The sequence below is a fragment of the Tetrao urogallus genome (genome assembly GCF_951394365.1).
Source record: "Tetrao urogallus genome assembly, chromosome: 8".
Lineage (NCBI taxonomy): Eukaryota > Metazoa > Chordata > Aves > Galliformes > Phasianidae > Tetrao > Tetrao urogallus.
The window spans coordinates 722,501-749,855 of record NC_136821.1 but is presented as its reverse complement, the minus strand read 5'-3'; the positions used below and the strand labels follow the sequence as shown (position 1 = coordinate 749,855).

At 45.8% G+C, this 27,355-nt stretch overlaps 1 protein-coding gene across 2 annotated transcripts in view; it reads left to right on the top strand.

Moving 5' to 3' along the window:
• GPD2 (glycerol-3-phosphate dehydrogenase 2) overlaps nucleotides 1–23,327 on the top strand; it is a gene marked incomplete at both ends in the record, with an annotated part of 39,668 nt that extends 16,341 nt beyond the window's left edge. For both annotated transcript variants that reach the window (XM_079538786.1, XM_079538785.1), the window contains 11 exons: nucleotides 8,286–8,450; nucleotides 8,982–9,126; nucleotides 13,811–14,004; nucleotides 16,416–16,550; nucleotides 16,793–16,968; nucleotides 17,427–17,558; nucleotides 18,011–18,169; nucleotides 18,995–19,107; nucleotides 19,193–19,271; nucleotides 19,547–19,645; nucleotides 23,202–23,327. In XM_079538786.1, the coding sequence (XP_079394912.1) occupies nucleotides 8,286–8,450; nucleotides 8,982–9,126; nucleotides 13,811–14,004; nucleotides 16,416–16,550; nucleotides 16,793–16,968; nucleotides 17,427–17,558; nucleotides 18,011–18,169; nucleotides 18,995–19,107; nucleotides 19,193–19,271; nucleotides 19,547–19,645; nucleotides 23,202–23,327 (1,523 nt within the window). The remainder of the gene's footprint in view (nucleotides 1–8,285; nucleotides 8,451–8,981; nucleotides 9,127–13,810; nucleotides 14,005–16,415; nucleotides 16,551–16,792; nucleotides 16,969–17,426; nucleotides 17,559–18,010; nucleotides 18,170–18,994; nucleotides 19,108–19,192; nucleotides 19,272–19,546; nucleotides 19,646–23,201) is intronic.
• Nucleotides 23,328–27,355: the final 4,028 nt, after the last annotated feature.

The window sequence follows — 27,355 nt, the reverse complement described above, 5'->3', positions numbered from 1 at the left end:
ACGTAGTGCATGATGTTAAAAACTAGGAGAAACATTAAAGAGGAGATGCAAGTGGCCAGAATATTTATTTAGAAATTCTTAGTGGCGCAGAGCTCCTTAAGATGCATTGCTTTCTATCTTTAGATGCTTGCACACTTCTCTGCTTACATATTTTTGCCTTTCGAGATGAGCCTTTAGGTGTGTGAGGAAAATGTTTGTTCTTAAATCAGTCATGAATTAAAAATTTTTAGGGTTTTTTTTGTTGTTGTTGACCTTGCTCTTGGAATTTGCTGTTACTTTCTGCAAATAGGAATTAGCAGACACTACTCCTGTTACTGGGTGGCTTCAGGGGAGCTGACTGCTTCATGTCTTGTTCTGCGACTTTCCAGTATGCTTACTGGGATGCAAGTAGCTGTTCTTTGTATTCTTGGTATTTATTCTCTCCTGAAATGTTTTAATATGAAGGTTATTTAAACATAAAGGGGGGGAGGGGAGGGGGAAAAAAGCATTGGCAAAGGATTTAGCTTTCCTTGTGTTCAGCAAACCCCATGAGAAATCCTTCCTGGGCACGCAGGCACACACACCGACACACACAAAAATCAATGCAAAAGAGTAGAGCATTCATTAAGCTGTCAAAAATGGAATAAATGCTTTTTTTTTATTTAGGCTCTTGTAGCTATTTTTCCTAGTTTTTGAGTGTGTCCTGAATTATGAAATGTTACAGCTTTATAATTCATATTTGACAAATTAATATTTTGAGAATGTTGTGAGCCGTAATAGGGGTATTACCCTATTACAGATGCAGACAACTGTATGACTTTTCTCCTTCCCTGGATATGAAAACTCTTTGACAGTTTGTCACTAAAAGGGTTTTTCTATAGGTGAAATACACCGCTAACCATATTTCTTGGTATTTCAAAATTGAAAGGAGGTGAATGAGAGAAGCCTTGCAGGCACGCTAAGTGTAGGTACAAGCTGGAAAAGTCTATATGTGTTCTCCATATCCAGTTGTTTCCAAATACGTTTTGTCCCATGTTTTATATAATAGAGTTGTATGCGAAATCCTGGAGAGAAGCGGCAGCCTGCTGCGAGGAGGCTGGTAAGGCGATCCGGGCTGCCTCTAGTGGAATACGTGCAAAACGAAATGCACGTCTGAGGCTGAGCCTAGAGCAGCGACGGTGCTTCTCTCTGCTGCCGTTCCTACAAACATTAGCGGGGAATCTGTTCTAAGCGGCGCTTCCCATTGCCGGTAAAGTCGGGCGGCTCTCTTTCTCCTGCAAGGTGACTGGAATCAAGTAGTGCTTTATCCGCCGCGGCTCTCTGTCGTTTTCAGAAGGGATAAAATCAATCGCTCAAAATGGCTTGCATCTTTAACCCAGTTTTCCCTCTGTCAAAGGGTACGGCAGTACCTAGGGGAGCAGCAGTTCCACAACAAAAGGCTGTGCATTCCAGAGCACTTGTTCTCTTTTTGCTGGAGGCGTCGTTCCCAATTGCGCGCGGATGATAACTGCATCTCCTGCTGTACCTGTAACAATTTAATTGTGTAAGTCAGCCCAGTCAAGCATCCCTGGCTCATGACTGGGAGACATGAAATTCATTGTCATTATTGTCCCTGTCATTTTGGATCATTATATCCCGCTGCAGAATTTTCCTCACTCCAGTGCTTTCTTACCTCCAGGAGCTGGGGATTATGGCTGAGGTTGGGGTGGGGGCAGGACTGTGAACTACATTTACCTCAGGGGAGCCACAGATTAAATTGGCTTTGCTCTCTGACTTGCTGGATTCATCTGTTTGTACGCTGAGGGTTTAGGGTTGGGAGTGATGAATATTCGAGTGAATTCTATGCCTCTGTTTGTTGTTTTTTGTTTCTTTGCTCTTTAATGCTCGTGTAAGCAAAGGATGATTTTCATGTCCCTTAAGAAGAGAACGGGGAATAATTCTTCAGATCACCTTACCTAAAAGATAAAAGGTTTTAACCAACGCTAGCTGCACAATGTGCCACCAACATCTCGGTGTGCTCCAGTGCGCCATGGCTTTTAGAGGGGGGGCTCCGACACAGCATGTAACCCTGCTGTAATTTATACACGTGTTTTCTGTGAACGTAATCGCGGGTTATTAGTAGGCACTGGTTGTTCTGTACAGTCGGCAGGGCTGGTAGGGGCTGTCAGCAACGTGTTCCCATGCACCTCGGGCAGCTGTGGGTGCAGAGCGGTGAAGCTGGGCTGGGACTGCCCGGAGCTCCTCGTCAAGCAGGGCGCGTGCTGGGCCTGGGCCTGGCACCGGTGTCCCTGGGCAGCGTGCGCACTCCTGGCTGGCCGCAGCCCCTCGTGGTTCTGTCCCTCAGCCTTCAGCCCCAACAGGGCTCCCCCAGGTCTTGCAGAGCTGCTTGCCCATCCCACAGGCCGCAGCAGGCCGGCCCTGATGCTTGTGTGCTGTGACATCTCAGCGCGGCTGCCACAAACTGACAGTGACAGTGTTTGGTCTCATTTTAACACTGTGCTTTTACTTACGCTGACACGGCAATATGACTGTGGTGACAAGTTGAAGGCTGATAGAAGGAAGTGGGAAACAACATAATTACAAAGCAGCAGCGCTGAACAGTAAATTCTCTTTCCCAACGTGCCCTGATAGCACGGCTTATTTTTATATGCCAGTACCTTAGTTTCAGTTAGTTTTAGCTTGTGGTCCCTTCCAGGTGATGCTCCAGCAGGGTATTTTTATGCAGTCATTTCTTTATAACTGTGTGCAGGTTGGAGTGTATTGCATTTTTGTTTCCTCATCTTCCTTGTGATCCTGTTCAGTTTTTGACCGTGTGTTTGGTTGTCTTCATTCACACGGAGAGCCAAGTGCGAAGCAGAACACGATTTTTATGTGATCTGTATTAGCAGCATTAGCAGTCTGGCGAGGCACTGCTGTGTTGCTGTGGGTGTGGTGGTACTGATCTGAGTCAGAACGCTCTTCCTTCTGCAGCAGTCCAAGAGCAAATACGTCTATACTGCGTGTCCTAGAAAGCCTGTTAGTTTTTGGTGAATTTTTGACCTGGCTGAAGTTTCACATGATTCAGAGAGTTAAGAAATAGTTCAAGCCTCAAAGCGCTTCTAACGACTTGACATATGAGCCAAAACTTAAGTTAACATCTCAATTTGTTCTACGTAGGCTTGGAGAGAAGGGCTTACTGCATCCCTCCTGAAAGAAGTCTGGAACAACTTTTAGGCATCATGAATCAGCTGGAGTGACTCAATTTGGATGCAACTGGTTCCAGCAACTGCAACAGATGTTGTTCCCATTTTAATGCTTGTAATAAAACTGTTCCTGTAATTAAGCACTTTCTATTTAAAAATTGGTGGATGCAGGCAGCTCCGATAACTTAATTATATATCACTGTATGTAACTACAGATCATCAGCCTTAAATTTGGCAAGCTTTGTATATACACAACAGGAACACTTTTATGCGAGATGTGTTGTTTGGTTCCTTGTGCTGTTGGGTTTTTTTACAGCATGAATGCAATTGTGCAATACTTATGTAGGAATATAACATGTAATTTTAAGGTGACCTTAGGATGGTGCTTTTGGGGACAGTGGGTGTCGATATTGTGACAATCTAGTAATGTCCCATCTGGGCAGGCCTTGGGGTACGTTCCAGATCCAAGGGGCTACCCTGTGTGTTGCAGGCTGTGTTCCAGTTAACCAAGTGGAGCTCAGTGATACCAGTAAGGAAGCAATGCCCAGGCTGTTAGTTAGCTGTTATCCCATGAGCTTTTTAAAAGAACGCAACAAGCCCTAACTATTTGTTATATTACGTGGCAATTCAAAATCGTTGCCTAGTTTCTCATCCAAATACATATTTTTTTTTCTTCTAAAAGGAGCCTGGTATGTACTTCTATAGAAAGGTCTGCCCTCTTGAGAAAGTGCATTAAGGCTGTCATATAGCTTCTTGCATGGCTAATTTCTAGCTCTCCATTTAGCTTGACCTCAACAGCAATAATTAGATAAGCCTAATAGGAAAAGGCTGTAAATTGACACGAGGTGAGAAAGCTTTCATGTCTGTTGCAGGGACCACTAGCCTGCTCCTTAAAGCAAGAAGTTTGGCTTAGTACTGCGACAGCATGGATGTGTCACAGGGTTTTGCAAAGTGTATGTGGAGCAATTCTGGGGGCAACGGCTGCAGTGTTTGGGGGCACTGTTGGTGAATACAGCTGCAGCATGACAGCCACGTAACAAAGCACTGCTTCTTAGCATAAGAAAGTTAGGTGGATAACATGTGTCACTCTCGGCATTAAAAGAAGTTCCGCTCTCTGCAGTCACTGGCTGCTGAGTGGTGTTGATTTTCAGCTGCACAGAGTTGCAGAGGAGAGGGCAGGGATGGGTAGAAAAGCAGCGGGTGTCAGGGTGACAGAGTGCAGAAGGTACTGGAACTACTGGTGTGCCTCCTTGGCGTGGTGGCTTTCACAGCTCCGCCAAATCAGTCACAAATCTACAGTCTGTGGGCTTTGTTACCACTACTGGCTGTGGTTCAGCATTGATAAAAATAAAATCGAATGTACACTGTGCACTCTGTAGGAGGATTCTTTTAGTGCCAACGGAAGCATTGTCTGTTCTTATTTGAAGAAATGCAGCATTTGCTACGAAGGAATGAAAATAGAATTTTCCTAAATTATGGAAAAGAAAAAGGAAATTATCAACAGTGATGCCATTTGGTTTATCTTAAAATTATGTGGAACACATTGTTAAAATGTCTTCTTGCCCCAAATGTCTTTGACAGTATGCCTTCTAAGAATAGTGTTGGCTCTTTTTGAGAGGATTAAGTGTCACTTTATTGGAAGCAGTTAGGCCACTGTCTTGTTAGCCGTGTTGGCTACCCTTAATGAAAATGAGCTTACTGCAATCATTGCTGTACATTGAGCAGATGACAGCAGCAATAATGAGGTGGGCGGCTCTTTGTTTTTCTCAGAAGTTATTTAAAGGATTTCAACACCCATTTTTGAGTTGTACTTTGGGAGGAGAAGTTGTGGGGAGAGCTCAGTGGATTTGTCTATGGATCCTGGATGTTTGTTCCAAAGCTGCCAGGTGCAGCCCCTGGAGATATATCCTGCTGACAGAGTCGACCACAGGTACACCACCAGCTCCTCACGCCTGGCCTGGAGCAGCAGGACTGCGGCAGCACTCACCTGGCTGGGGCAGGGTGATGGGGCACGTCTGTGCTCGGTGGATGTCCTGGTTAGATACTCACTGTATTGCTCTGAGCTTCGTTAGGAGATCTTCAGCTGCTTGCTTGTTATGGAAAGGAATGCCAGATTAGTTGGACGTAGCTGCCATGGTACTGTAAAACAGCTTTTGGATTTATCACTAGCAACATTCAGAAGAAACCCATGGCAGAGTACAAGGCGGAGCAAAGGGAAATAGCGCTGTGTTTGTTTTGGAGTGCCAGACACTGATGTGGAGGACGATGGATGCAGAACTGCCTGGAGTGGATGATGCAGAGCCTCCCACAGAGGTCTTTGGTCACCTTGTCCTTAGCACACACCTATGCCTTGGGTTTCCTGGGCATTTTCTGAGCATGCTAATAGTGCTTGTGTCAAGTAAGCTTTACTTCTCTGTTTGGAGAAAGTTAAGCTTGGAGGCATTTATCTTGGGTTTGGAGGACCTGAATATGGCAAAAGGAGGATGATAGTTCACTGAAAAAATGAGAAGACTGAGAGGCAGCATTCTTGTTCTCTCTCCTTCTGTTCCTCTTGAGTGGTAAGGATTGTTGAAGTGCCGCAACGCATTCCAACCTGTTTGAAATTGGGAGTGATTGTTACTTCAAACTAACTTGACTGAAAGTAACTAGGTTTATTTCATCAACAACAAATGCTTTCTCAATCATGAACGGTGCGGTAGTGAGAGCTGTTCTGTAGTACCTTGGCAATAGCTGCTCTGCATGGAGGAGCAGCAACGGCTTCTTTGGGTGTCAAGGCAGAAGATGACTGCACAGAGTTTTAATGTCACTGTTTGTGGGAAAATGTGCAAATACAAGTTAAAGTTAAAACCGCACAGACACACCTCCCAACAAATAAACCTGTTCCTGAGTGCAAGGGCCATCGGACCGTGACCCCATCTTACCGAACTGTTGAGGTATTATTCTTCATAGATGATAAATTTATAAGCCAGTAAGTCACTCCTCATTGCTTTCTAATCTAGACCTGCACAGATCTCTGCTGTTTATACTGTGAAAAACTCCAGCACTCCGCACTGTGGATTGCATTAATCTGAAACCAGTGTTGTTATTTCTCAATGCGTAGTTAATCAGCAACTGGTTATTGCCCAGTCCTCTTCCTGCAGGTATATTGCCTAGGCACTCAGGTTCCCTTGGACAGCTGAGAGCTAAGCAGTAGCAAGGGTTTTCTCACAGCAGAGTAACGATGAGAGGGATATGGATGAGAAGTACAACAGGGCTACCTTGAAGGGGTGCTGTGCAGCGCTGCTGCTTCGGGCTTTCCTTCATGCAGAGATGGCACTTCTCTTGGGTAGCAATTAATCATAGAGCCATAGAACAGTTGGGTTGGAAGGAACCTCAAGGATCACGAAGCTCCAACCCCCCTGCCACAGGAAGGGCCATCAACCTCCATATCTAATACTAGACCAGGCTGCGCAGGGCCCCATCCAACCTGGCCTTGAGCACCTCCACGGTTCTATTGTGCTGGGTTTCCTGCCCTGTACAACAGTGCCCTGTAGCACCCCATGGGCTGGGGAGCCTCAAACCAAGCATCAGAGCAAAGAAGGGCTGCTACAGGCTGCCCTGCTTCTGCATGCCTTTGGCTCTGGTCTAGAAGAGCATTCTGGATGTGCTGTACATTAAAGTAGCTGCTGTAATGCAGCTTGTTGCTATTCTGTTTTTTTTCCCCAGTGTTCGCTGTGTGCACAAGATGTTGAACACTCAGCCCTTTGTTAAAACGCTCAGTTTTGAGATAGACTTTGTAAGGTCACTTCATCCCTTCCCTGACACTGCTGTAGCAGAAATGTTTATGCATTTGTTTAATGATTTGCCTGCCACTTCTGACAGATGGCTGTTTAGTCTCATGCATCTGCTGTGTTGGAGCATCTGCAACTTTTCTTGACATCTTGCTAAGTTGTTTTGCTGTTCTTTTCTGCAGTTTATTCTGGGCATTGTTTGCGTAGCTGAATCAGAGTTACTGTTTGTTTCTTCATCGGTGCTTCATCATATCCCTGTTTCTGTTCACTTCGCATAGCTTGCCTTGTGCTTGAAGACTGATGGCACTGTATCGCCTCAGCTGGGTTGGAATGAGGGTGAGGAGAGAGGAGGTGGCACCTCCAGGCCATTGATCCCATCTTTATAACTTTGCCCTTTTAGCTGGGAACAGATTATGTGTGCGGCGATACGAGATGCGCAGGCAGAATCTGAAGGACCAGACTTTGCATAAACCATTTGTACTGAACGTTCAGAATGCTGGCAACATAAATCAACAACAATATCTATTACAAATTCATCACTTTACCTGTATTATCTTTGATAGAACTGGTCCGGGCACGTGGGGAAGTGAACCACATCTGAGGAAGTTTAGCCCTGCTGTAAATTAATTATTCGGGACACACAGAGCCTGGCCCCTTCAATGTATAGTAATTCTTTTCAGCCAGCATCCTGGACTTTAACTTCAGTGGTGATAATAAATAGGAAAAGTCTCAGGTGAAGCCCGTGTTTTAAAGTAATTAATCATCTTCCCCTCATGGTCCCTCCGCCTCTCTCTTGGTTTTCTTTAACGAGGGAATTTCGGTAATAAATCTTTAATGATATGTGTTAAGAATCCTTCATTAATTCTTGTCTGCTTATTTCTTTTTCCGATGATTTTGTGCCGTATGTTGGAAAGCTAAAATACCTATTGAAATAATAACACAAAAGAAAGTTACGGGAAACTTTTAATTTAGGGCAGCCTGAAAGATTTCTTGGGTGTGCCACGTAGTGTGGCACAACCTGGAGCAGGGACCGGTGTTGGGCTGCAGCGGCACTGCTGAACTGCGCTTTGAGGAGCAGTGCAGCTGCAGTAGGCTCTCACGTTGGAGCAGCAGCGCTCCGTGGGGCGGCTGAGCCCGTCGCCCTCGGCCCCTCACCGGTGAGGGGTGCGTGGTGGGAGCACGGTGGGGCCATGCAGAGGACGTGTCTTCTAAATACCGACGTCAGGCGCGAGCAGCCATCACTGCTATCGGATGTGACAGGGACAGCTGTGACAGATCGGTTCTGACACGCTTCCGTACCGCGCGGCCATGGCTGGAGGTGACTCACATCCTTCCCGCTCCCTTCCCGCTGCAGGACAGCACAACGACGCGCGGATGAACCTCGCCATCGCCCTCACCGCTGCCAGGTACGGCGCTGCCACCGCCAATTACACTGAAGTGCTGCGCCTGCTGAAGAAGACGGAGCCAGGCAGCGGCAAGCAGCGCGTGTGCGGGGCACGCTGCAGGGACATCATCACAGGTGTGTGCCTGGCCCGGAGCTGTGCTGGGGGATGGAGGTGGGAGTGGGAAGCGCTAATGGTAACTATCGATGAGCCGACAAAGGAGCGTCTTCCCAGAGTGCAGTGGGGCAGCATTAGTGCCAGACTTGTGTCAGGCTTCTCACTCGGATCGCGGTGTTTTGGCAGGGTAGGCTGAGCCTCACCTCCAAGCCCTCCTGTCAAGCAGAGGCACTGCTGTAAAATGCCGTGTGCCATATGGTAGTAATACTGCCCACCGGACAATTCCTCTTCTTTGAGAGGTGCAGCTCAGCCTGCTCCTCCCCTACCTCCTGCTCTGCCTTCACAGGCTGCACAGAACTTTCTGCAAAGTGCTTCCTCTGAAGTCTGGCTTTAAATGCAAACTTGGTTAATTTTTGAGAACAGCCGTAGCCGCTCCCTTCAGACAAGCAGAATGCGCGTTACAGTAAGTTAGGTTCACAGATTAATAACGCCGAGTGTCAGCGAGCAGGGAAACAAATGGGGCCCGTGATTGATGCTGTTTTCTTTCACAGGGCAGGAATTTGATGTCAAAGCCAAATGTGTTATCAATGCTACAGGACCTTTCACAGACTCGGTGCGCAAAATGGATGATCAGGAAGTACCCAACATCTGTCAGCCCAGCGCGGGCGTGCACATCGTGATGCCAGGTTATTACAGGTAACGATATTCCAAACCCAGACCATTTGTAACAATCTCTGCTGCTGGCTGTAATAAATAAGCTTGTGGGGACGTGGTTGTGGTTTTTATGGTAGCTTTCAATGCATGCTTGATGATTTAGTAATTATTATTCCTTATTTAGAAGGCTCTGGTACTACATGTGTTGAAACACCAGCTTTATCTAGGTGGAGAAGAGTGAAGCCTCGTGGCTTTCTAGGTGAGGCTTAGCAGGGCAGAACTGCTGAAGCAGAAGGGCCTTTAGGCAGGGACTGCTGTAAGATGCCTCTCCTACAAGGGGTGAGTTGGGCACGTTGACTGTTTCTTCATCCCGTTAAGAGAACAGGAAATGTAGAAAGCCTTCCTGAGAGCTTCCAGCCTTCTTAGAAAGCTTTCTGTCTTACAAAATAGCATACTATCTAGGCAGTCATCTGCCATTACACTCTGCCCCTGCTATTAGTATGGATGGATGCCACTGGTGTTTGGAATGCAGCATGTACGCAGTGTAGCATGTAGTTCAGAATACCATTAAATGCTGATGGGTGCTGATGGGTGCTGATGGGCAGGTGCCCACCCACCCTTGCTGGTTCAGGTGAAGGGGACCATTCTACCTGTGCTGAGCTCACCACAGGCTCCTGGGGCCCTCTGCGAGCTTGCTCCGCAGACTCATTCCTGCTTCTCTCCTTATTTGTTGCTGCCAAACCAAATCCCCTTCTAACACACGTAAGCCGTTTCAGTTGAAGCTCAAATATTACCTTTGGTTCCTGAAGTCATTAGCATCCTAATGGAAATTCACATTTATAGACTTATACCGGTTCTGTTGATACAGTGCACTTACAATAATGCCTTCCATATGACTGTTGCAATCCTCTGTGAATATAAATCTAGACTTTAGTGCACAGAGTGTTGTTGTTGCCTGAGCTGTCCCAATAGGACATGACCAGAGACTATAAAATTGAGGCATCTCTGGCCTAGTGGAAAATCACTCTTGCAATCTCTATTTTTTGTGTGTTTTCTCCCCATGACAATCAGGAAGTGACTTGACAGTTGCTTTAAAGCAACAGCAAAGAGGATAAAAGCTTTGTAATCAATCCAAGGTTGTTCACATATAGTACTGAGCAGGTGCACAACTGCATGGTTTTGGTGTAGGGCCACCAAGTCAGCTGTTGGGCTTGGAATGACTTTGAAGATTCCAAGCTGAAGATGGCTTGATACACGTGAGGGCTCTAATTATGTGTTTTGTAAGTACCTAATAACTGTAACTGCTAATGTGGAGAAAAATTCTCCTCCTTGTTCCTCTGTGTGTGTCAGCGTGTGGGCATTGCTTTTCTTGTAAAATAGTGTCTGCCCACGTGCTGCCTCTGCAGTGCAGCTGATGAAATAAAACCGTTTTCCATTCAGTGGGGAAGCCTGATCCAAGGAACTGCATAGAGATACTCACGGTATTTAACCTCAGTTGTATGGAGTCTTTATTCCTGATTCCAAGTGGATGGATATTCCTTACAAATAAGACTTAATTAATTGCATCTGCTTGCCTCTGTAAAATTTGTGAGAGTTGGGCCAATATTCTATAAAAGAGAATTTTATATCTAGACACAGCTAAGATTCTGTAAAACTAACATTAATGTAATGCGTTCACTTCCCATGGGATTCTTGCTCGTTTGTGTTCTTCATTAATAGTCCCAGTATTCCTCCTCTCATTAATTCTATTTTTAGTATACGTATCTGCTCTAGTAGCTGCAATAACTCTTTCACTTTCTATTGTTTAAACATAATATCTGCAAAAAGAGAGAGGATTCTGGCCACCTTTGTTCTGATTAGCATATCTCAGGCAGGAAGCCTGTGTGTGCAGTAATAACTTCCTCTCAATGAATTTCAGGTATTTACAGTCCTCTTAGATTTTCCTATCCTTTCTGTGTTTCAGGTTCCAGTTAAATTCAAATTAGAGAATGGTTTGAGCTGGAAGGGACCCTTAAAGGCCATCTGGTCCCACTCCCAGCAATGCACAGGGACAGCCACAGCTCCATCAGTGCTCAGAGCCCAGCCCTCACCGTGTGTGTCTGCAGGAATGGGCACTGCCACCTCTCTGGGCACCCTGTGCAGTGCCTCACCGCCCTTAGCATGGACATCTTCCTTATATCCCCTCTATTAAACCTTAGCTCTGCTTTCTTGGAAGTCACCTGTTTTCTATTTAGTTGCACGTATGAGGTTTCCACGAGGAATCTTCCATGTTTCTGATGTAACGCCCAGAATGAATAACTTACTGACTTCAAGCTCGAGAGTTCAGATCTGTCTTTCAGATGAAGTTGTGTTTAATTTGGTAGTCTGTAGCTCGTATTCTCCCATCTTATTTGTACTTCAGTAATCAGCACTCAGGGTTCTTTCCTCATTCGTGGTACGCTCTATGCACTGCTCAGTACAGCTGTGCTGCTGTTCCTGAGGCAGAAGCACGCTGAGGAGCAGGCACGCTCCGAGCGCTCGGTGAAGTCAGCTGTTGCTGTGTCATTAGCTCACAGAGGGGTGGGCGTGCTGATGTTTGTTCTGCCAACAGGCACTTCTGATCCATCTGTATTAGACTCCTAGGCTCTGTCTATTTGCCACTATATTTCTGTCTCCTGTTGGAGTTTACAGACCCTAATCTGTCCCGTTTTAGTGATCTTGAAGGATCACTGGAGGAACGTGCCAGTGGGTGACAGCGCTGTGCTGCGTGGTCACACCGGTTCCACTGCCGTCAGAAGCTGTGTGCTAAAACCGCGTGCTTTGAGCAGTGCTCCAAGTGCTTGTCGATGGATGCTTTGGTTCTTTTTGGTTGCTCTGCAGTTACTTCTATAAGACAGAATAAACAGAGCAAAGGCAGGCTGAGAAGAACTTCCCAGGACAGCTGGTGGTCACTGTCAGTAAATGAATTGACGGACAGAAGGCTTCTTCATTCTTTCTCATCTCTTGCTGTCGCCCTATCGTACGTACTTCAGTCTGTAGGTGTTAGGTGAAGCTTAGCTTTCATCTTTACTCATTTCTCTTTCCTAGTTTTTTACTTAAATCATGTTAAAAATATATATTATTCTTTTGAGAATGTCTGAAGTTATCTGAATATTCTGATACTGTATATTAAATCTCTCGTTTCCTGTCTCTAAATCAATAGCTTTTTCATTTTAAAAAGTAATCATTTGGCTGACGTGATTTACCTTTCACAAACCTGTGTTGACTTCCCCTATTAAATTGTACTTTTCCAACTGTATGCTTAAGCTGTCTATAAATATCATCTAAAAAATGTTCTAATATACATGCTATATATGAGATTTTCAGCTGCTCCTAGCCTTTCCAGATATTGCAAACTTACCCTCAGCAATCAGTTTGGACTTCCTAAAAATGAAATATTCAGTGTTTCAGCTTGTAGCTTTCTTAAATAGGTAATTCTGTCCAACCTCCAGTCTTTGTCTCCCTTCAGCTTGTTGTGGTTACCTTGGTCTGTTGAGTTATCCCCTCTGCTGATCCTTCCTGTATCCTCCTTCCAGTACCAGCAATAGGTGCAAAACCTGGAGACTGCTAAACTGCCTGCAGATGATTGTACAAGGACTTCCAGTACCTAGTAGCAAAGTCACTGTCTTTCCTTTCAATAGAAGTTAATAGAAAAAGGGGCAGCTTTGAATATTCTCCTAGTGCTGTTTAGTGAGTGATTAAAACAACTTCTTCTTTTGTTCACGTGGATATTTTTACTATTATTTTTTACTATTATTTTTACCAGAAAACCTTGATAAGTTAGTTAAAATTTCATGTGCAAAGAGCTACCATCTTTCTCCTGAATCATTCTACAGCGCTGGCACAAATGAATGAAGGTGCTGGCATCTGATTAGTCATTACGGAGGTGTATCTTCTGCCATTTCCCCTCCAAAGATGGTTCCTAGTTCAGGAATGCTGCTGGAAGCATTTGGAATGTATTTCTGGTCTGAATCCCTTGGCAGTCTGGGCTTCAGTTCCTGTTCTCATGGCAGGTGCTTACTGAATTCAGGCTGTTGGGTCATTGGAAGTTTCCTGTTTTAATGTACTCATAATGCTTATGATTTCAGTGTTTCTGTTCTCTCCTTTTTTCTACTTCTTCTTCCTAACTTTGCCTTCTCCCTCCCACCCCACCATAGTTGTGAATACTGGTTGCAGAAGTCATTGGGTGTCTTATCTGCTCCCTAAGTAAGTGACATCAGTTACCTGATAAATGGGGTTACTAATGTTTGGTCTGAGATTGTTTCTCCTCTTAGACACATTACAAACAAACCAGAGTTCTGTTTTTGTTTTTGCCTGTGCAGTGTTTGAGCCTTAGCTGTTCCTTGTGACACTAAGTCATTGTCTGTTTGTTAATACTAAAACCAGTTGTTCCTTCCACAATAGGGGTTTCCAGTAAATGCTGTTTTAAATTTCAAATCCTTATCTTTGAAATCCCAGTGACTGGAGGAGGGAGGTACCAGATTGCTCTCACTAAGGATGTGTCCTGCTGTCTGATGTAGGAAGTCACATTTTGGGAATCACATTTAAAGGCCTTAGCCCCAGAAGCTTTGAGAAATACATTTTAAGGTTGGGTTGTGGTGATCTCTTTTTGCACAGGAGCAAAGGTGCTGATGTAATAGTTGAGCGTGTACAAGAACAGACCCTGGGGATGCCTGATCCGCTCTGAATCACATCCCTTCTTTTTCAGCCCTGAAAACATGGGTCTGCTCGACCCAGCCACCAGCGACGGCAGAGTGATTTTCTTCTTGCCCTGGGAGAAGATGACTATTGCAGGGACCACAGACAGCCCCACTGATGTCACCTCCCATCCCATACCGACAGAAGAAGATATCAACTTCATTCTGAGTGAAGTGCGCAACTACCTTAGTGTTGATGTTGAAGGTAGGAGTGTCAGTTGTTGCTGGGAGGGATAACTACACTATTTCAGTCTGAATGCGTGCTGTCTGTCTCAAGTTCCTCCAGTGATTGACAACTGTGTTCTTGCCCCTCTAATACTTTGAGCTGTAAGCGTCATCTCAATCTGTTTCAGAGCTATTGCTGATGCTTTTCCAGATACTCTCTCTCTACTTGGACCATTTAAATGGAAATCAGTTGATATCTGAACGTGCAGATTTCATGTGCCTCTCAACTAACAGGCAGCTGCTGTCAGATGACTCATTCTGGCCTTTTTGGGTGGCAGATGCAAAGTTTGGCTGAAGTGGGTGGGCTGGTTGTATGTCCATACGGCTGTATTGTAGAATCCTCTGCTTTGATTGTAGGAAGGCTTCTTCTGACTTTTCCTCTGTCTTCCATCTTTCTTGATGCTTTCTTAATTATTTATTGGTGTGGTAAATACCTAATAGTTCAGCTCTTGGTTGAAGAGGGAAGTATGATGGGCAGAAAGGGGAATTCATCAAAATCACTTGGTGATGGTTGACCTCAGTAACTGAGCTGAGAACACCTGTGTTGGAAGGCGCTGGCTTGTTTGGCCTTAGTGCTAGGTTAAAGGTGAGAGATTTCCTTACTTTGTAGTGAGGCTTACTGTTTTGTTGGGGCTTTTTATTGTTGTTTTTTTAATGGTTATGTGAAAACATCTGTGCTCCTGTTGTAGTAGTGCTAAAAGAAATCTGAAAACCACTGTTTGTCAGGAGCACTGCAGTCTCTGGGATTTAGGAAACCTGCTGTCCAGCAGCTGGAAATATTAGATTACCAGATTCCTGAAATGAACAGTTCGGTGGCTCTCTTGTACAGCTTTGGGACAAACAGCCTTGAGGAAATGTAGCCTTGCTTTTCTGGTGCAGAAGCCAATGCCAGTCAGCATGGTGGGGCAGGCAGGTAGCTGGTGGTGTTCAGACTGAATAAGGCAGAAATCTTGCGAGGTTTTTCACAGAAGTGCGTTATGAAGTGTTCGGTTCTTTTGAAGGAAACTACCTAGGTGTGCACACTGGTTTTCACATTGCAATTAGCAGTGTTTATAGATTGCCTGTTATTGAATTAACAACTGTGCTGGCCATATCAACTCACTGCAGACCTGCCTTTTTGCTGCCGGAGACAGTGCCAGGGTTATCAACTTACACAGGCTTGGATGTGTTCCAACTGTTTAATTATAGTGTCACGCATGCTGCTTTTTCTAGTTTCATTAGTTTATAAATGTAATATGGTATCTTATTTCTGTGATTAACACTTCATTTTGGCAGGTTAAACACGCTGGCAGAGCACCATTGATTTCTGAAATCTATTTTGTGTTCTTTGGGGATATTTTTACACCCTGTTACCGATTTTGAAGTTATCAGCTATTTGAAAGCTGCATCAAAAATTGTTTTGGGGCTTCGGTGTAAATTGGTCAATTTTTACTATTGTGAATTTAACAAGCAACAAAATGAATTTCATGAGATTATTGGTTCCATGTTTTATATATTCCTGAAGAAAGCCCCTTTCAGAGGCTAGGGCTTTTTCCTGCAACTGTTAAGGACCTTTTTTTACTACTTGTTGCCTTCAGATTTTATTCTTTCACATTCAGTGGAAGGCCAGGATTGGCCGTTGGGATGCAGTAACTGCCAGGGAGCAGAGGAGTAGCATGGGGGCATGAAAATGGCCATTGAGTTGGGCTTCTTGTGAAGAGGGAAAATGCTTCTGAAACAGGTATGGTTGGGAAGGTAGGGCTGGAGGAGGTGGCTCAGAACAGCGTGGGCTTCTGGATGATCTGTGACAGATCACCTGGGCCCTCTGAGGTTGCTGTGCAAATGCTGGGGGCCTGGGGGAGCAACAGGCCTAGGGGATGTGCTATAGCCTAGCAGATGCAGGTGTGCTTCTGGCAAAGGCTGTGAATAAAGATCACTTATTTTTTCCAGATTGTCCTCTTGATAAATTCCACACTATGCTAAAAGCTTTCAAGTCCTAAAAGCAAATGTCGTAGGAGCAGACTTTATTTTGGTTTCTGAAGTGCCATGTAAGGACTGCCCTGCCCACAGAAGCAAGGAGAATAAGACTTGGTGCTGCACTGGGCGCTGTTTGTGGTGGGATTTCTGTCCTGGACTGAGGGTTTTCTGAGCTGATCGGTGACTCTGATAGCTGAGTCTCATGGTGGATCAGTTCCGGAATCTCTCTCTTCTGTCGAATTCTTAACCAGTGTGACAGACAGGTCTGTCTCTCTTGGGCTTTGTTTTGGGTCAGACAGCAGTACTGATACAGAGAAGGGCAGTGCCGTTTTTCACACTGCTTGGAGGTAATGCTACAGAGACCATAAGATGGTGGGAAATGAATACAGATACAAAGTTCCCGAGTGATTTTGGTTACCTTTTTCTTCTGGACAGTGAGAAGAGGAGACGTGCTGGCAGCCTGGAGTGGCATTCGTCCTCTGGTCACCGACCCCAACTCCAAAGACACGCAGTCGATATGCCGGAACCACGTTGTTACTGTTAGTGACAGTGGCCTTGTCACCATAGCAGGTAGGGGAGGTTCATTTCAGCTGTTGTTTTTGTTGGGCTTCCCCACAGCATTATGTGCAAACATCTTTCTTCTTGCAGGGTGACGCTTTGCATTGCTACAGCTAGGTAGTGGTCTGTCTGTAGCAGTGTGACTGGCTTGTCAGAACAACTCTAGTAAAAGTAATACGACAAAATACATGGCCTGTGCCAACTTCATGTTTCCGTTGCTTTCCCCAAATAAAGAAGTAAATGTGTGCTTATAGGTGGGAAATGGACAACGTACCGTGCCATGGCTCAGGATACCATTGATGCTGCTATTCAGGCACACGATCTGCCTGCGGGTTCCAGTAAGACGATTGGGCTGCTGCTCCAAGGGGCTGAGGACTGGAGCCCCACGCTCTACATTAGGCTGGTCCAGGACTATGGACTTGAAAGCGAGGTGAGCCATTGTTACTGTTCGTGTGCTGATATTTCTGTGTTGGATGGTTTTGTTCTTTCCCTAAAGACAATATTTTCCTAATGTCTTAACTGTTTGCTGCTTTAAAATGTTATGAGATGCTAGAATGTTCCTTTCCTTAGGCACGACAAACCTGTGCTACTCTCGGATCACATCTGAAGTAGAAGAGTTGAAGCACCACGGTCATTTATTTGAATACGTACATAGCAGCATTGCAGAATCACAGAATGGCTCAAGGATCATGAATCTCCAACCCCCTGCCACATGCTGGGCCACCAACCTCATTAGCACAGATCTAACTCATTCAAAGGTCTAGCAGTTTCCTCTCACACCATCAGAACCCAATTCAGCATCTTTGTTATTAGTGATGAGAGACAATAGAAAATGCATGTATTTGATGTGCTTTCAAAAGCATACTGAACTTGTTTTCAACTCCATAGGTGGCTCAACATCTGGCTTCTACATATGGTGACAAGGCTTTCGAGGTGGCCAAAATAGCCCAAGTTACAGGAAAGAGATGGCCTATTGTTGGAAAACGCCTTGTGTCTGAATTTCCTTATATCGAAGCTGAGGTATGTGGAAAAACTGCATCATGCTTGTGTGCTACTTGGGAATGAAGCAGATTCTAGAGCAGGGCCATCTTGCTCTGAAAAATACCTTCACAAGCCCTTTCCTTTGAGATTCAGATGTTTTTGTTCTCATTTTTCCACTTCACCTGATCGTGCTTAATGTTTTTCTGTAGAACCATTGCGTCACTGAGGCGAAAAGACCTCCAAGGTCATCCAGTCCAACTGCCCACCTACCACCAGTATTTCGCACTAAACCAGTTCCCTTTGTACAACATCCAGACATTTCTTGAACTGCCTCCCATTCCAGCCCATTCCAGCAGCTGAACGCTCTTTCGGAGCAGAACTTTTTTCTAATATCCCACGTGAAAGAACTGTTTTACTACAAATACATAATGTAACATGAAATATATCTAATATGGACTCACCTACGTTTTTTCCTTGCCTTGTTCCTGCAGGTCATCTATGGTGTGAAGGAATATGCCCGCACTGCTGTGGATATCATTTCCCGGCGGACTCGCTTGGCCTTCCTGAACGTGCAGGCTGCTGAGGAAGCTCTGCCAAGGATCGTAGACATAATGGGGAAAGAACTTAACTGGAACGAGCAGAAAAAAAAGGTACAAAGGGCCTTTTTCATCTGGAATTGTTTTGTTTTTTTCTTAAGTAGTTTCCATGTTAACAAATGAAATTAATGGAAAACTTCAGTGATGCTTGCTTCCTGAGAGAATGGATATATTTGGTGTTTTGAAGTCTTCATTGAAATAGCTGTGAAATGAATTGGTATTGGCCAGGTGGAGGGAAGAGTGAAAGCATTCCTTAACTTTAAAAATGAGGCAGACTTGGCATTACAGTCCTACTTCTAGTGAGTATTTAGTTCAGTGTCACTTCTTACAGGTCTGTCTCAGAAGAGAAGGATTTTGCAGTCTGTATCACTCTTTTTTCATAGAATCAGAGTGGTTTGGGTTGGAAGGACCTTTAAGATCTTCTCGTTCCAACCCCCTGCTACAGGCAGGGACGCCTCCATCCAGACCAGGCTGCTCACAGCCCCGTGCAGCCTGGCCTTGAGTGCTTCCAGGGAGGGAACATCCACAGCCTCACTGGGCAGCCTGTGGCAGTTTTGAAAAGTGATGATATAGAGTTCCTTAACTTTTTTTATTTTCTAAATTATTTGGAAGGTCCCCATTTGCTTCCTCTGCTCAGTGCTCGTGCATGCAGTGTAATCCTAAAAGCATTTACACAGCAATTAGAAGTCTTTACTAGGCTCGATATCCCTTTTCAAGATTAAAAGGTGCCAAAGTTGAACTCTCTAATACTTTTCAGCTACTGCTTGCTCAGTTTTTGGACCTTAGGAAAATTCTTGTGAAGTGGAAGGAGTAAATAAATTGTGTAAGAAAGAACTTGTTCTTCCTCAGATACAAGAAGATTTTTCCTTTTGGTTGTAGGAAGAACTTGAAGCTGCAAGAAAATTTCTGTATTATGAAATGGGCTACAAAGTGAAATCTGACCAATTAACAGACAGCTCTGAAATCACTCTAGTGCCTTCAGATATTGAAAGGTAAGTGAAATAAGGGATTCCTGGGTTGCTGGGAGTTAGCAACATCGAGTGTCATTTTTCTCCACTGATAATCCTTATCTTGCAGGTACAAGAAGAGATTCCACATGTTTGACAAGGACAAGAAAGGATTTATTACTATACTGGATGTGCAGCGTGTCTTGGAGGTAAAGTTTCCTTCTGCTTTGTTTTTAATTGCAATGTGGCTTAAGTAGTGCTGAGCAATGCAGCTGGTGTACTTTGTCTATCAAACAGGTCCAGATTGCAAAGTGTACCATGGTGCAGATCTGAATTTGGCTTTTTAATACACAAATTATGTTTCATTATATTCAAAATAAGATGGTTGTTTTTTGGAAGGTTTGTGGTATTTATGTACATTGACACGTACCTGACCCTGCTAAAAGTTGGGTTTTTTGGGTTTGGTTTTTTTTTTTCTGTCTAGAGCATCAGTGTGCAGATTGATGAAAAAACACTCCACGATATTCTGAATGAAGTAGATCTGAACAAGAACGGGCAGGTGGAGCTCATTGAGTTTTTGCAGGTAAGAATTTCTCTCTTGCAAAGAAACTGTAAGTGCTGTAGCTGTAGGCACAGGTACTCAGTCCCCCTCCTCCTCCCGAGCAGAAGAGCTGTGCTGGGGAGGAGGTGAGTGCTGTTGGGTGCCACAGTCCTGGTGATGCTGTTTGCCAGCGCACAGCACAGAATGACGCACACAGCTGGTTTTAAGCACCTTCCAAATTCAAGGATATTTTCTGGGCAGAAGCAATTAACCCAAAGAGCAGGTCAAATTTTCAAAGTCTGCCACAGTGCAGATCTGAACTTGGCTTTTTTTATGCAGAAATTATGTTTAATTACCTTCCAAGTAAGATGGTTGTTTGTTTGGAAGATATATTGTAGTTGTGCATGCTGACACGTGCCTGACCTGTTAGAAATGACTACAGTGTTCAAAATAGCCTGGAAAATAGCAAAGGAGGAGCTTATGGTCAGAAGACATGTAGTCCATGTTATCCCACTGTAACTCCTGGGTTGAGAAACGATACCCCCATTTGTATGGACATTGCATTGGCAACCTGTATGTCTGCTTTTTGCAGGGCTTTAAAATAAGAAAATTAAAGGTGCTACTGAATGTTTGTCCTCCTCTTGCATAAGCAGTTTGCTAATCAGCTTTGTTTTTGTGGAGTCTTTCTTGGTGTGGTATTTCAAGTGAGTGCCATGTCTTTGCTACGTGGTGGCAATGATGAATGCTGAACATGAGATAAATTAATGCTGGGGATTTTGGTCAATGTCAGCCCTTTCTTCACTGTGTCAAGTTAAACAAACAAGATCAAGGCAGAGGAAATGGTAATTGTCTCTCTTGAGATGAGCTGTAGATAAGAGGAGCATTGTTGAATCTAAATGCAGAAAATTTTCACAGGTTGTGTCCAGCATTAGAAAAAAGGACTATTTATTTACCTAAGATGCAGCGATTTAGCTGGCTAACTGAAATGTGCATTAGTTGTAAAATGAAATAAAAGCTCCCCAGAGCCATCTGACTGAAATAACTGAATATCACAGGTGGCTTTCTGACTGTTGGGAAGGGTCTCCCTCTTGTGTCCTTTTGCATGTGAAAACTTCAGACTGGGGGGGAAAAAAACCAAAACACTGACTGTAATGGCTTGGGTAGATTGAAAATTGGGTTCACTTGGAGACGTTGTGGTTAAGAAGTCAAAGCAACTAACGCAGCCTGCTGTGGATTGCTTTGCTTTGCTTTGCTCTGGTGAACAGTCTCATGAGGAGTTTCCTGCCCCAACTCTAAAATACAAGTGACAGGTCACTGTTTTGGTGTCATTTCAAAGTCACTTTACTTTAAATTGAGTGGCTCTGTGGTTACAGGCTCGTCCTGAGTGTTTCCCAGTGCTCTCCCAGCACTGCAGCGAGGTTGCATTGCACTTTGCACTTCCTTTACGCGGAGCCAGGGCTGCACACAGGGAGCTGCTGTGCTGCACAGAGCACAGTGGGAAGCGTGGTAATAAGAGGAACAGCAGGTTGCCATGGAAAGAACAAAATACACGTGGTGTTTGTTTAGTTTTTTAATGGATCTGTTAAGCCAGTTCTCAATACTTTTGTGTTTGCTCTCTGAAAACTTTCAAGTAATTACATTGTACTGCCAGAACGCTTGTGGAAAGCTGTGTGCAAATATTTGTGGACGTTTATATTAGAATATAGGAACACATTGTATCAGAGTGGCTGCCTCCCTATCCAGGTGGGAGCAGAGCGATGCCAAGTGGCTGCATTTGACCCACTGCAGCCTGCCAGCCTGCCTGGGTCGCCTTGGGAGAGCTGCTCAGCGGTGCTGCAGGTGTTTCACAGATGGAGCGCAGGCCGAACTGGTCGGTGTTTTGTGCAAACAGGTGGTTCTGATTGAGAACTCGAGCCAGTTTTGCTTTTATTCACACCTGCTTTGTACCGTTACTGCCCACGTTTCCTCAGGGATCCTTCTGGCACAGGCAGCTGTCTGATGGCAGCGATTGCTTCTCTGAAGGCTTGCATATGAAAGTTCTGTTCTTGTGGTGGTGCCGAAGGGTCAGCCTGCTCCTCCAGGAGTGCTTTTCCCACAGAGCATGCAGCGCAGTGGGAAAAACCACAGCAAGTTGGTTGTGGAGTGCGTGGTGAGGCAGAATGAATGGGTGTGATGGAAGGGCTGCCCCACTTGGAGCCTTCGTGTTGGTGTGGGTCACCAGGGGAGGGGAGCAGCTGGAGGGAAGCTCTGGGCCTCTGCTTCCTGGCTGCAGCATCTGCCTTTGCTCGGGGCTCACAGGGTGGCCAGAATGTCCCCAACAGCCTTGGAGGTTCTTCAGCCTTGGCTGGATCTGTCCCTTTCCCTCCCTGGGGAGTTATTCCTGTTTCTCAGATGCAGTACCAACCTATAGAGGTCTGGCTGCAGAAGTAATAGACTTTCCTACAGAAGGGAAGAAATCTGAAGGATTCCTGGCATTCACTGTGACTCAGAAACTGCTTTTTGTAAGTGCTGGTTGCTTTGCATTGTGGTCTTTGGCAAGCTGACTATGTGCAATTTCAAGTCTAATGCTCACTTTATCCGTGGGATAAAGAAGAATTAACTAAAGCCCTAGCACTAGCGTGTGTTCGTTAAGGTAGTGCTGTGTCCAGTTTCAAGGACTTAAAGGCAAATTAGTTTTAAAAGTCTGTAAAATAATTTGGATTTGAAAGAGTTGTGGAAGTCAAGTATCCTGTCACTGCAAAGAAGGGTTTGTGAATATGAGGGGTGCAACCCGGGGTCAGTGCTGGATCAGCAGTGATGTTCTTCTGTTTGTTACTTCCAGACTGAGAGGGGAATAGAAAAAAAGTGTGGGTGGGGGAGAGCCTGTGGAATAGCTGGGTTATCCCACGTGGTTAAATGGCACTGCTGTTAATGGATGCTGCATTGCTACTTCCAAACAGGTCACACTTGTTGGTATTTCTGGAAAATGAAAATGGGCTTTGATGTGAGATTTTTTTCAAAGCATGCAGCCCAGTGTTGCTTTATTGGTATCATAGAATCACAGAATGGCCTGGGTTGAAAATAACCACAGTGATCACTGAGTTCCAACCCCCTGCTGTGTGCAGGTCACCAACCAGCAGCCCAGGCTGCCCAGAGCCACATCCAGCCTGGCCTTGAATGCCTGCAGGGATGGGGCATCCACAGCCTCCTTGGGCAACCTGTGCCAGTGCCTCACCACCCTGTGTGTGAAAAACTTCCTCCTCATATCCAACCTAAACCTGCTCTGTCTCAGTTTAAAACCATTCCCCCTTGTCCTATCACTGTCCACCCTCACAAACAGCCGTTCCCCCTCCTGTTTATATGCTCCATTCAAGTACTGGAAGGCCACAGTGAGGTCTCCCCAGAGCCTTCTCTTCTTTGGTAGACAGATGGTTTTGTCACTGCCATGTACCACGTGCCCTTGGACAAACTGACCGGCTGTGTGGAGCTGAGCCCGTGCTGTGGGGCTGGGCTGGCATCCCCGCTGCTCTGCCAAGGAGCTGGGAGTGCAGCTGGGGCTGTGCCACCCACCTTTGTTCTGTGTGGAAGGGAAGCTGAGGTGCTCTCTCTGTTCTTCCAGCTGATGAGTGCCATTCAGAAGGGCTACGTCTCCGGCAGCAGGCTGGCCGTGCTCATGAAGACAGCTGAGGAGAACCTGCGGCAGCGCGTGGTGATCCCGGTGGACCGCAGCGGCGGAGGGCTGTAGCTCAGCACAGCTGCATGTGCTGACAAACATTCCAGTGCTCCCGAATGTCCTTGCTCGTTCAAGGTGACTGATATCTGTAAAAACACGTGGGTGCGTTTGTTTTCTGTACTAATGGTTTTCTGTACAGCTCTTAATACTCCGGTATGTGGCCTTTTGGATGGGGTACGCTTCAGACATATGAGTTTATCAACAGGGGTTCTGGAATATGGTCTGGAAACACTGGTGCACGCACAAGCACATGGCACGTACTGCCTTGCTCATTAACTTCTAGATCACCTTTATCTTTTAAAAAAAAGTGATTCCTGCCTTTAAAGGGAGCGTTGCATTGAGATTTGCAAATAGGCATTTAGTATTTAAAAGCTGCTGATCTGTCTGCTTCAACAAAGGGCAGCAGAGGGAAGGCTGGTGCCTGGGATTTGAGATAGCTTCACAAAAGGAGCAGAAGCTCACCTGCTGAGGGTACCAGGTACAGTAAGGAGCAGGCTGGTTAGTGACTGCCCTTCCACAGGTGCTGGGCTTTGCTCTCTTGGGGTGTGTAGTTATTTCAGCAGTACAGTACTTGGCCAGACACAAGTATCAGCAGTACAAAGCTGGAAAACAACACATAACCAACACTCCAATAATAACCTAGCGAGCAGCTGGGGGACAGCTTCCCTTTCTCCACGTTAATAACAAGCAGCTTCCTTCAGTTGGCAGCATTCTATTGCAGGGGGTGTTTTATGCTGTAAAGTGCTCTGTACTGTTTCCAGTTTGGGACAAATATGTAAAATATGATGGTTTTGATAACATAAGTCTTAATTTATTTAAAAACTCAGATTAGATTTCATAGATTTCTTGAGTATAAATACCAGCTGACAAAACAGGACCCTCCATTCCAAGGGCTCAGGATTCCTCCTTGTGTAAAATCTGATCTTTAACTGATGTCATCACTTTCACTAATGGAAACGGCGCGGTAACAGCCAGCAAAGATTACTTCTGTATCTTAAGGGAAAATGACTGCATGTGTGAAATGGAGGGACTGAGGAGTGTTGGTGGCTGAGTGAGTCGGGTGTTCGGGGCTGGACAGGGAGAGTGCTTTTAGGAATAAATAAAACGCAGAGCTTTGAGAAGCAGATCGTTAAAACGAACACAAACCAGAGATGGGGTGAGCTTCACCTGAGTTCCTGTCAGTCTGAACGAGTGGTGAAACGTCTCCAGGTTTCTCTCCAGAAATACTGTCTCAGATGCTTTCCAAATGGTTTCTGCATGTTGAATTGATGTCGTAGAGCTGCTTTGTACCAGAACTGTGCTGCTGTGGGTTCTGGCCTTTCTGCTGTGAGATCTGTAGCACTGGGCACAGCCCAGGGGATCGGTGAGTGAGTGTTTGACAAGGTGTTTTATGAATGGCTTCTGTGCTACTGTTAACTTTTCTGAGTGTGTTCCAGAAGATTCAAGTAAAGTGTGCACATACTCCATGCAGCTTCGCTTTACTAAAACCCTTCTCAAATAAGAACATGGCAAGAGAGTTTACATCACACACAGCACGGCATGGAGTGGAACTGGGTGTCTTTGGGCTCAGCAGCAGGAGGGAGGTGCGGGGGGGGCAGGGTGGGAGCCCATGGTTCACTGTATTATTTAAACAGATGTATCTGTGAAAGTAGTGAGACCTTTTCCAGACCACGTAAAGAAAAAGGTTTAAAATATTAAATAACATTTGTATGGTTTGAAGAAAAATTCTCCTCCACTCTTCTGTAAATGGAACTGTTAAGAACGAATGCTGCAAGTTTTCCTGTAAAGCCAGGATGTTCTGCTTTGCACCCAGATTTATGTCCTTTGCTGGTTTGGTAATGCCACACGCAGATTGTGACTTTGGGGTTTCCTTGGCTACACACACGTCCTCTGTAGGAGTCTGCTTTGCATCGTGGGTGCTTTACTGTCATGGATCTCTGCTCCTGTGTGGCACAGCAGGATCTTGTACAGCTGAGTGCAGACAAGGCTGAGTGCTGGTTACAGCACTGTGCCTGCACAGGGAAGGCACAGCTGCTTAGTGCAGCACCTTGCCTCTGCTTTCAGGAATGTCATGGGGGGGGGGGGAGAAGAGGGGGTGTCAGTTGTTGGTTTTGATCTGCTTGGGTTTTTTTCTTTGCTCTTCTGCTTTGCTCCATGTGATTGCACTGATGTTGCTGCCCTGCTTTGTTCTGATCCCAGGTGGGGAAGCAGCGCTGGGTGGTGGGTGCCTGGAGAGCTGCATGCCTGGCTGGGGAGCGTGTGTATGTATGTGTGTGTGTGTGTGTGTGTACACACGTCTTACCCTGGCACTACTGTGCTGTGCTGGGGGGATGCTCTGTGCTGAGCTGTGCGGCGCTGTGTTTGAGGCTGGGTTGTCATTTTTGTAACTGTCCTGGTGTTTTATTGCCGTTATTTATTACTTTTGATATCCAGAATGAGCCGCATGCATTTATAGAGCAATAAGAGGATGTATTTAATGTGCCTTGTTTTTGACTGGGGAAGAACCAAACGCATGAATCAATAAAAGCGATGAAAGGCGCTCCGTTCGCGGGCAGTTTGTTACGGCGGCTCAGAAACAACTCCAGCGAGCCCTGCACAACTTCCCTAGAAGCAGGATGCTCACACAGGCACTCGTCAGCACACCTGACATCACTGTGACTGTTTTCCCACTTGAGCCCAGATCTCAGTGCTGTGTGGGGATGTGAAGGTGAGGGGTCAGCAGCAGGCGTGGTGTGGCACAGCACTGCTGTCCTGCCAGCTGTTTGTCTGCACTGAGACCTGAGGCTGAGCGCTGCTCGGCACACCGATGGATTTTTATCCTAACTGGAATCAATAGAAATGAGTGGAAGAGGTTTCACAATCTATTCGGATCGTTTCACCTGTCAGGTTCGGCCCAGGTTGCCACGTGCTGATAAATGTTCAGTAAATCAGTAAAGCTGTTACCACTTTTAACACAAACGGTACAATCTCTGTATATCATTTTATAGGTTTGAATCTCCCCTCCCAATAGGGCCGTTCCCCTGTTGTGATAACAGTGCTGAGGGTGTGGGGCACAGCCCAGCAGCCCTCCTGGCCCAGGAGTGAGCAGTGCCGGTACCCCGGAGGGGAATAACCACGATGATGAATTTTATCTAATCTGCGCCGTGCGAGCAATATGTCAGAAAATGTTTGCTGTCATCATCCTTGTCTCGAGTGTTTTGCAGCACTGCAATGGCCGTGGGCAGAGATCCGGGCTGAGTGCTGAGTGCTGAAGTGACACGGAAATCCACGGGAGCTTTTCCAGCCGGCGCTGGGCAGCGGGCTGCCTGCCTTTGTGCGCTCAGAAACGCTGATTTATGGCACCTTGTGTTCCCAGCACACCGCAGCCTGCCTTGGAGATACGATACGGAATATCATAGCAGCATTAATATTAAAGCATCGATGCTCAAACTGGGTGTTTCCTGTGTCAAATAGGAACCGATTGCATCTGGTGAGGAGGGAAAGCGCTCTTCAGGAAGAGTGAGCCTTTGCTGCACAGTGAGCGTTGTTTCCTCACTGCAACGAGGAGTTCTCACATTGTGCTCAGCTCGAGCTCTTCTGCTCCTTCCCTGGCTGCTGCCTGGCACAGAGCACAGCACGGCAGTGCCCAGCAGCTCGCAGACCTGCAGAGCCAGCAGTACCTGTGCTCTGCTGCTGCCACCACTGCAGCTGTGTGCTGAGTTTGTCTTTATTTTTTCCTTCTCCTTTTCTCCAGATGAAGGCAGAGGAGAACTCTTGCTCTGTGAGGAAGCCTTGCTCATTTATGTTTTCACTGCAGTCTCCTGCAAGGCGACGGTCACCTGTGTTAGATTACACTTGCATTCAAGTGGGGGGGGGGGGGGGGGGTTCCTTTCTGCAAAACTTGGGGCGCTTCTGACCATTGCTGTGTACAGAGCTGAACTCAGCACTAAGGCAGCCAGGCTGTGCTGCTGCTGGGTGTCACCAGCCCTTCCCACCGCCATCAGTTAACTAACTGTGGCACGCTTGGTGCTGGGGGACCCAACAAGCATCACTTGCGTGTC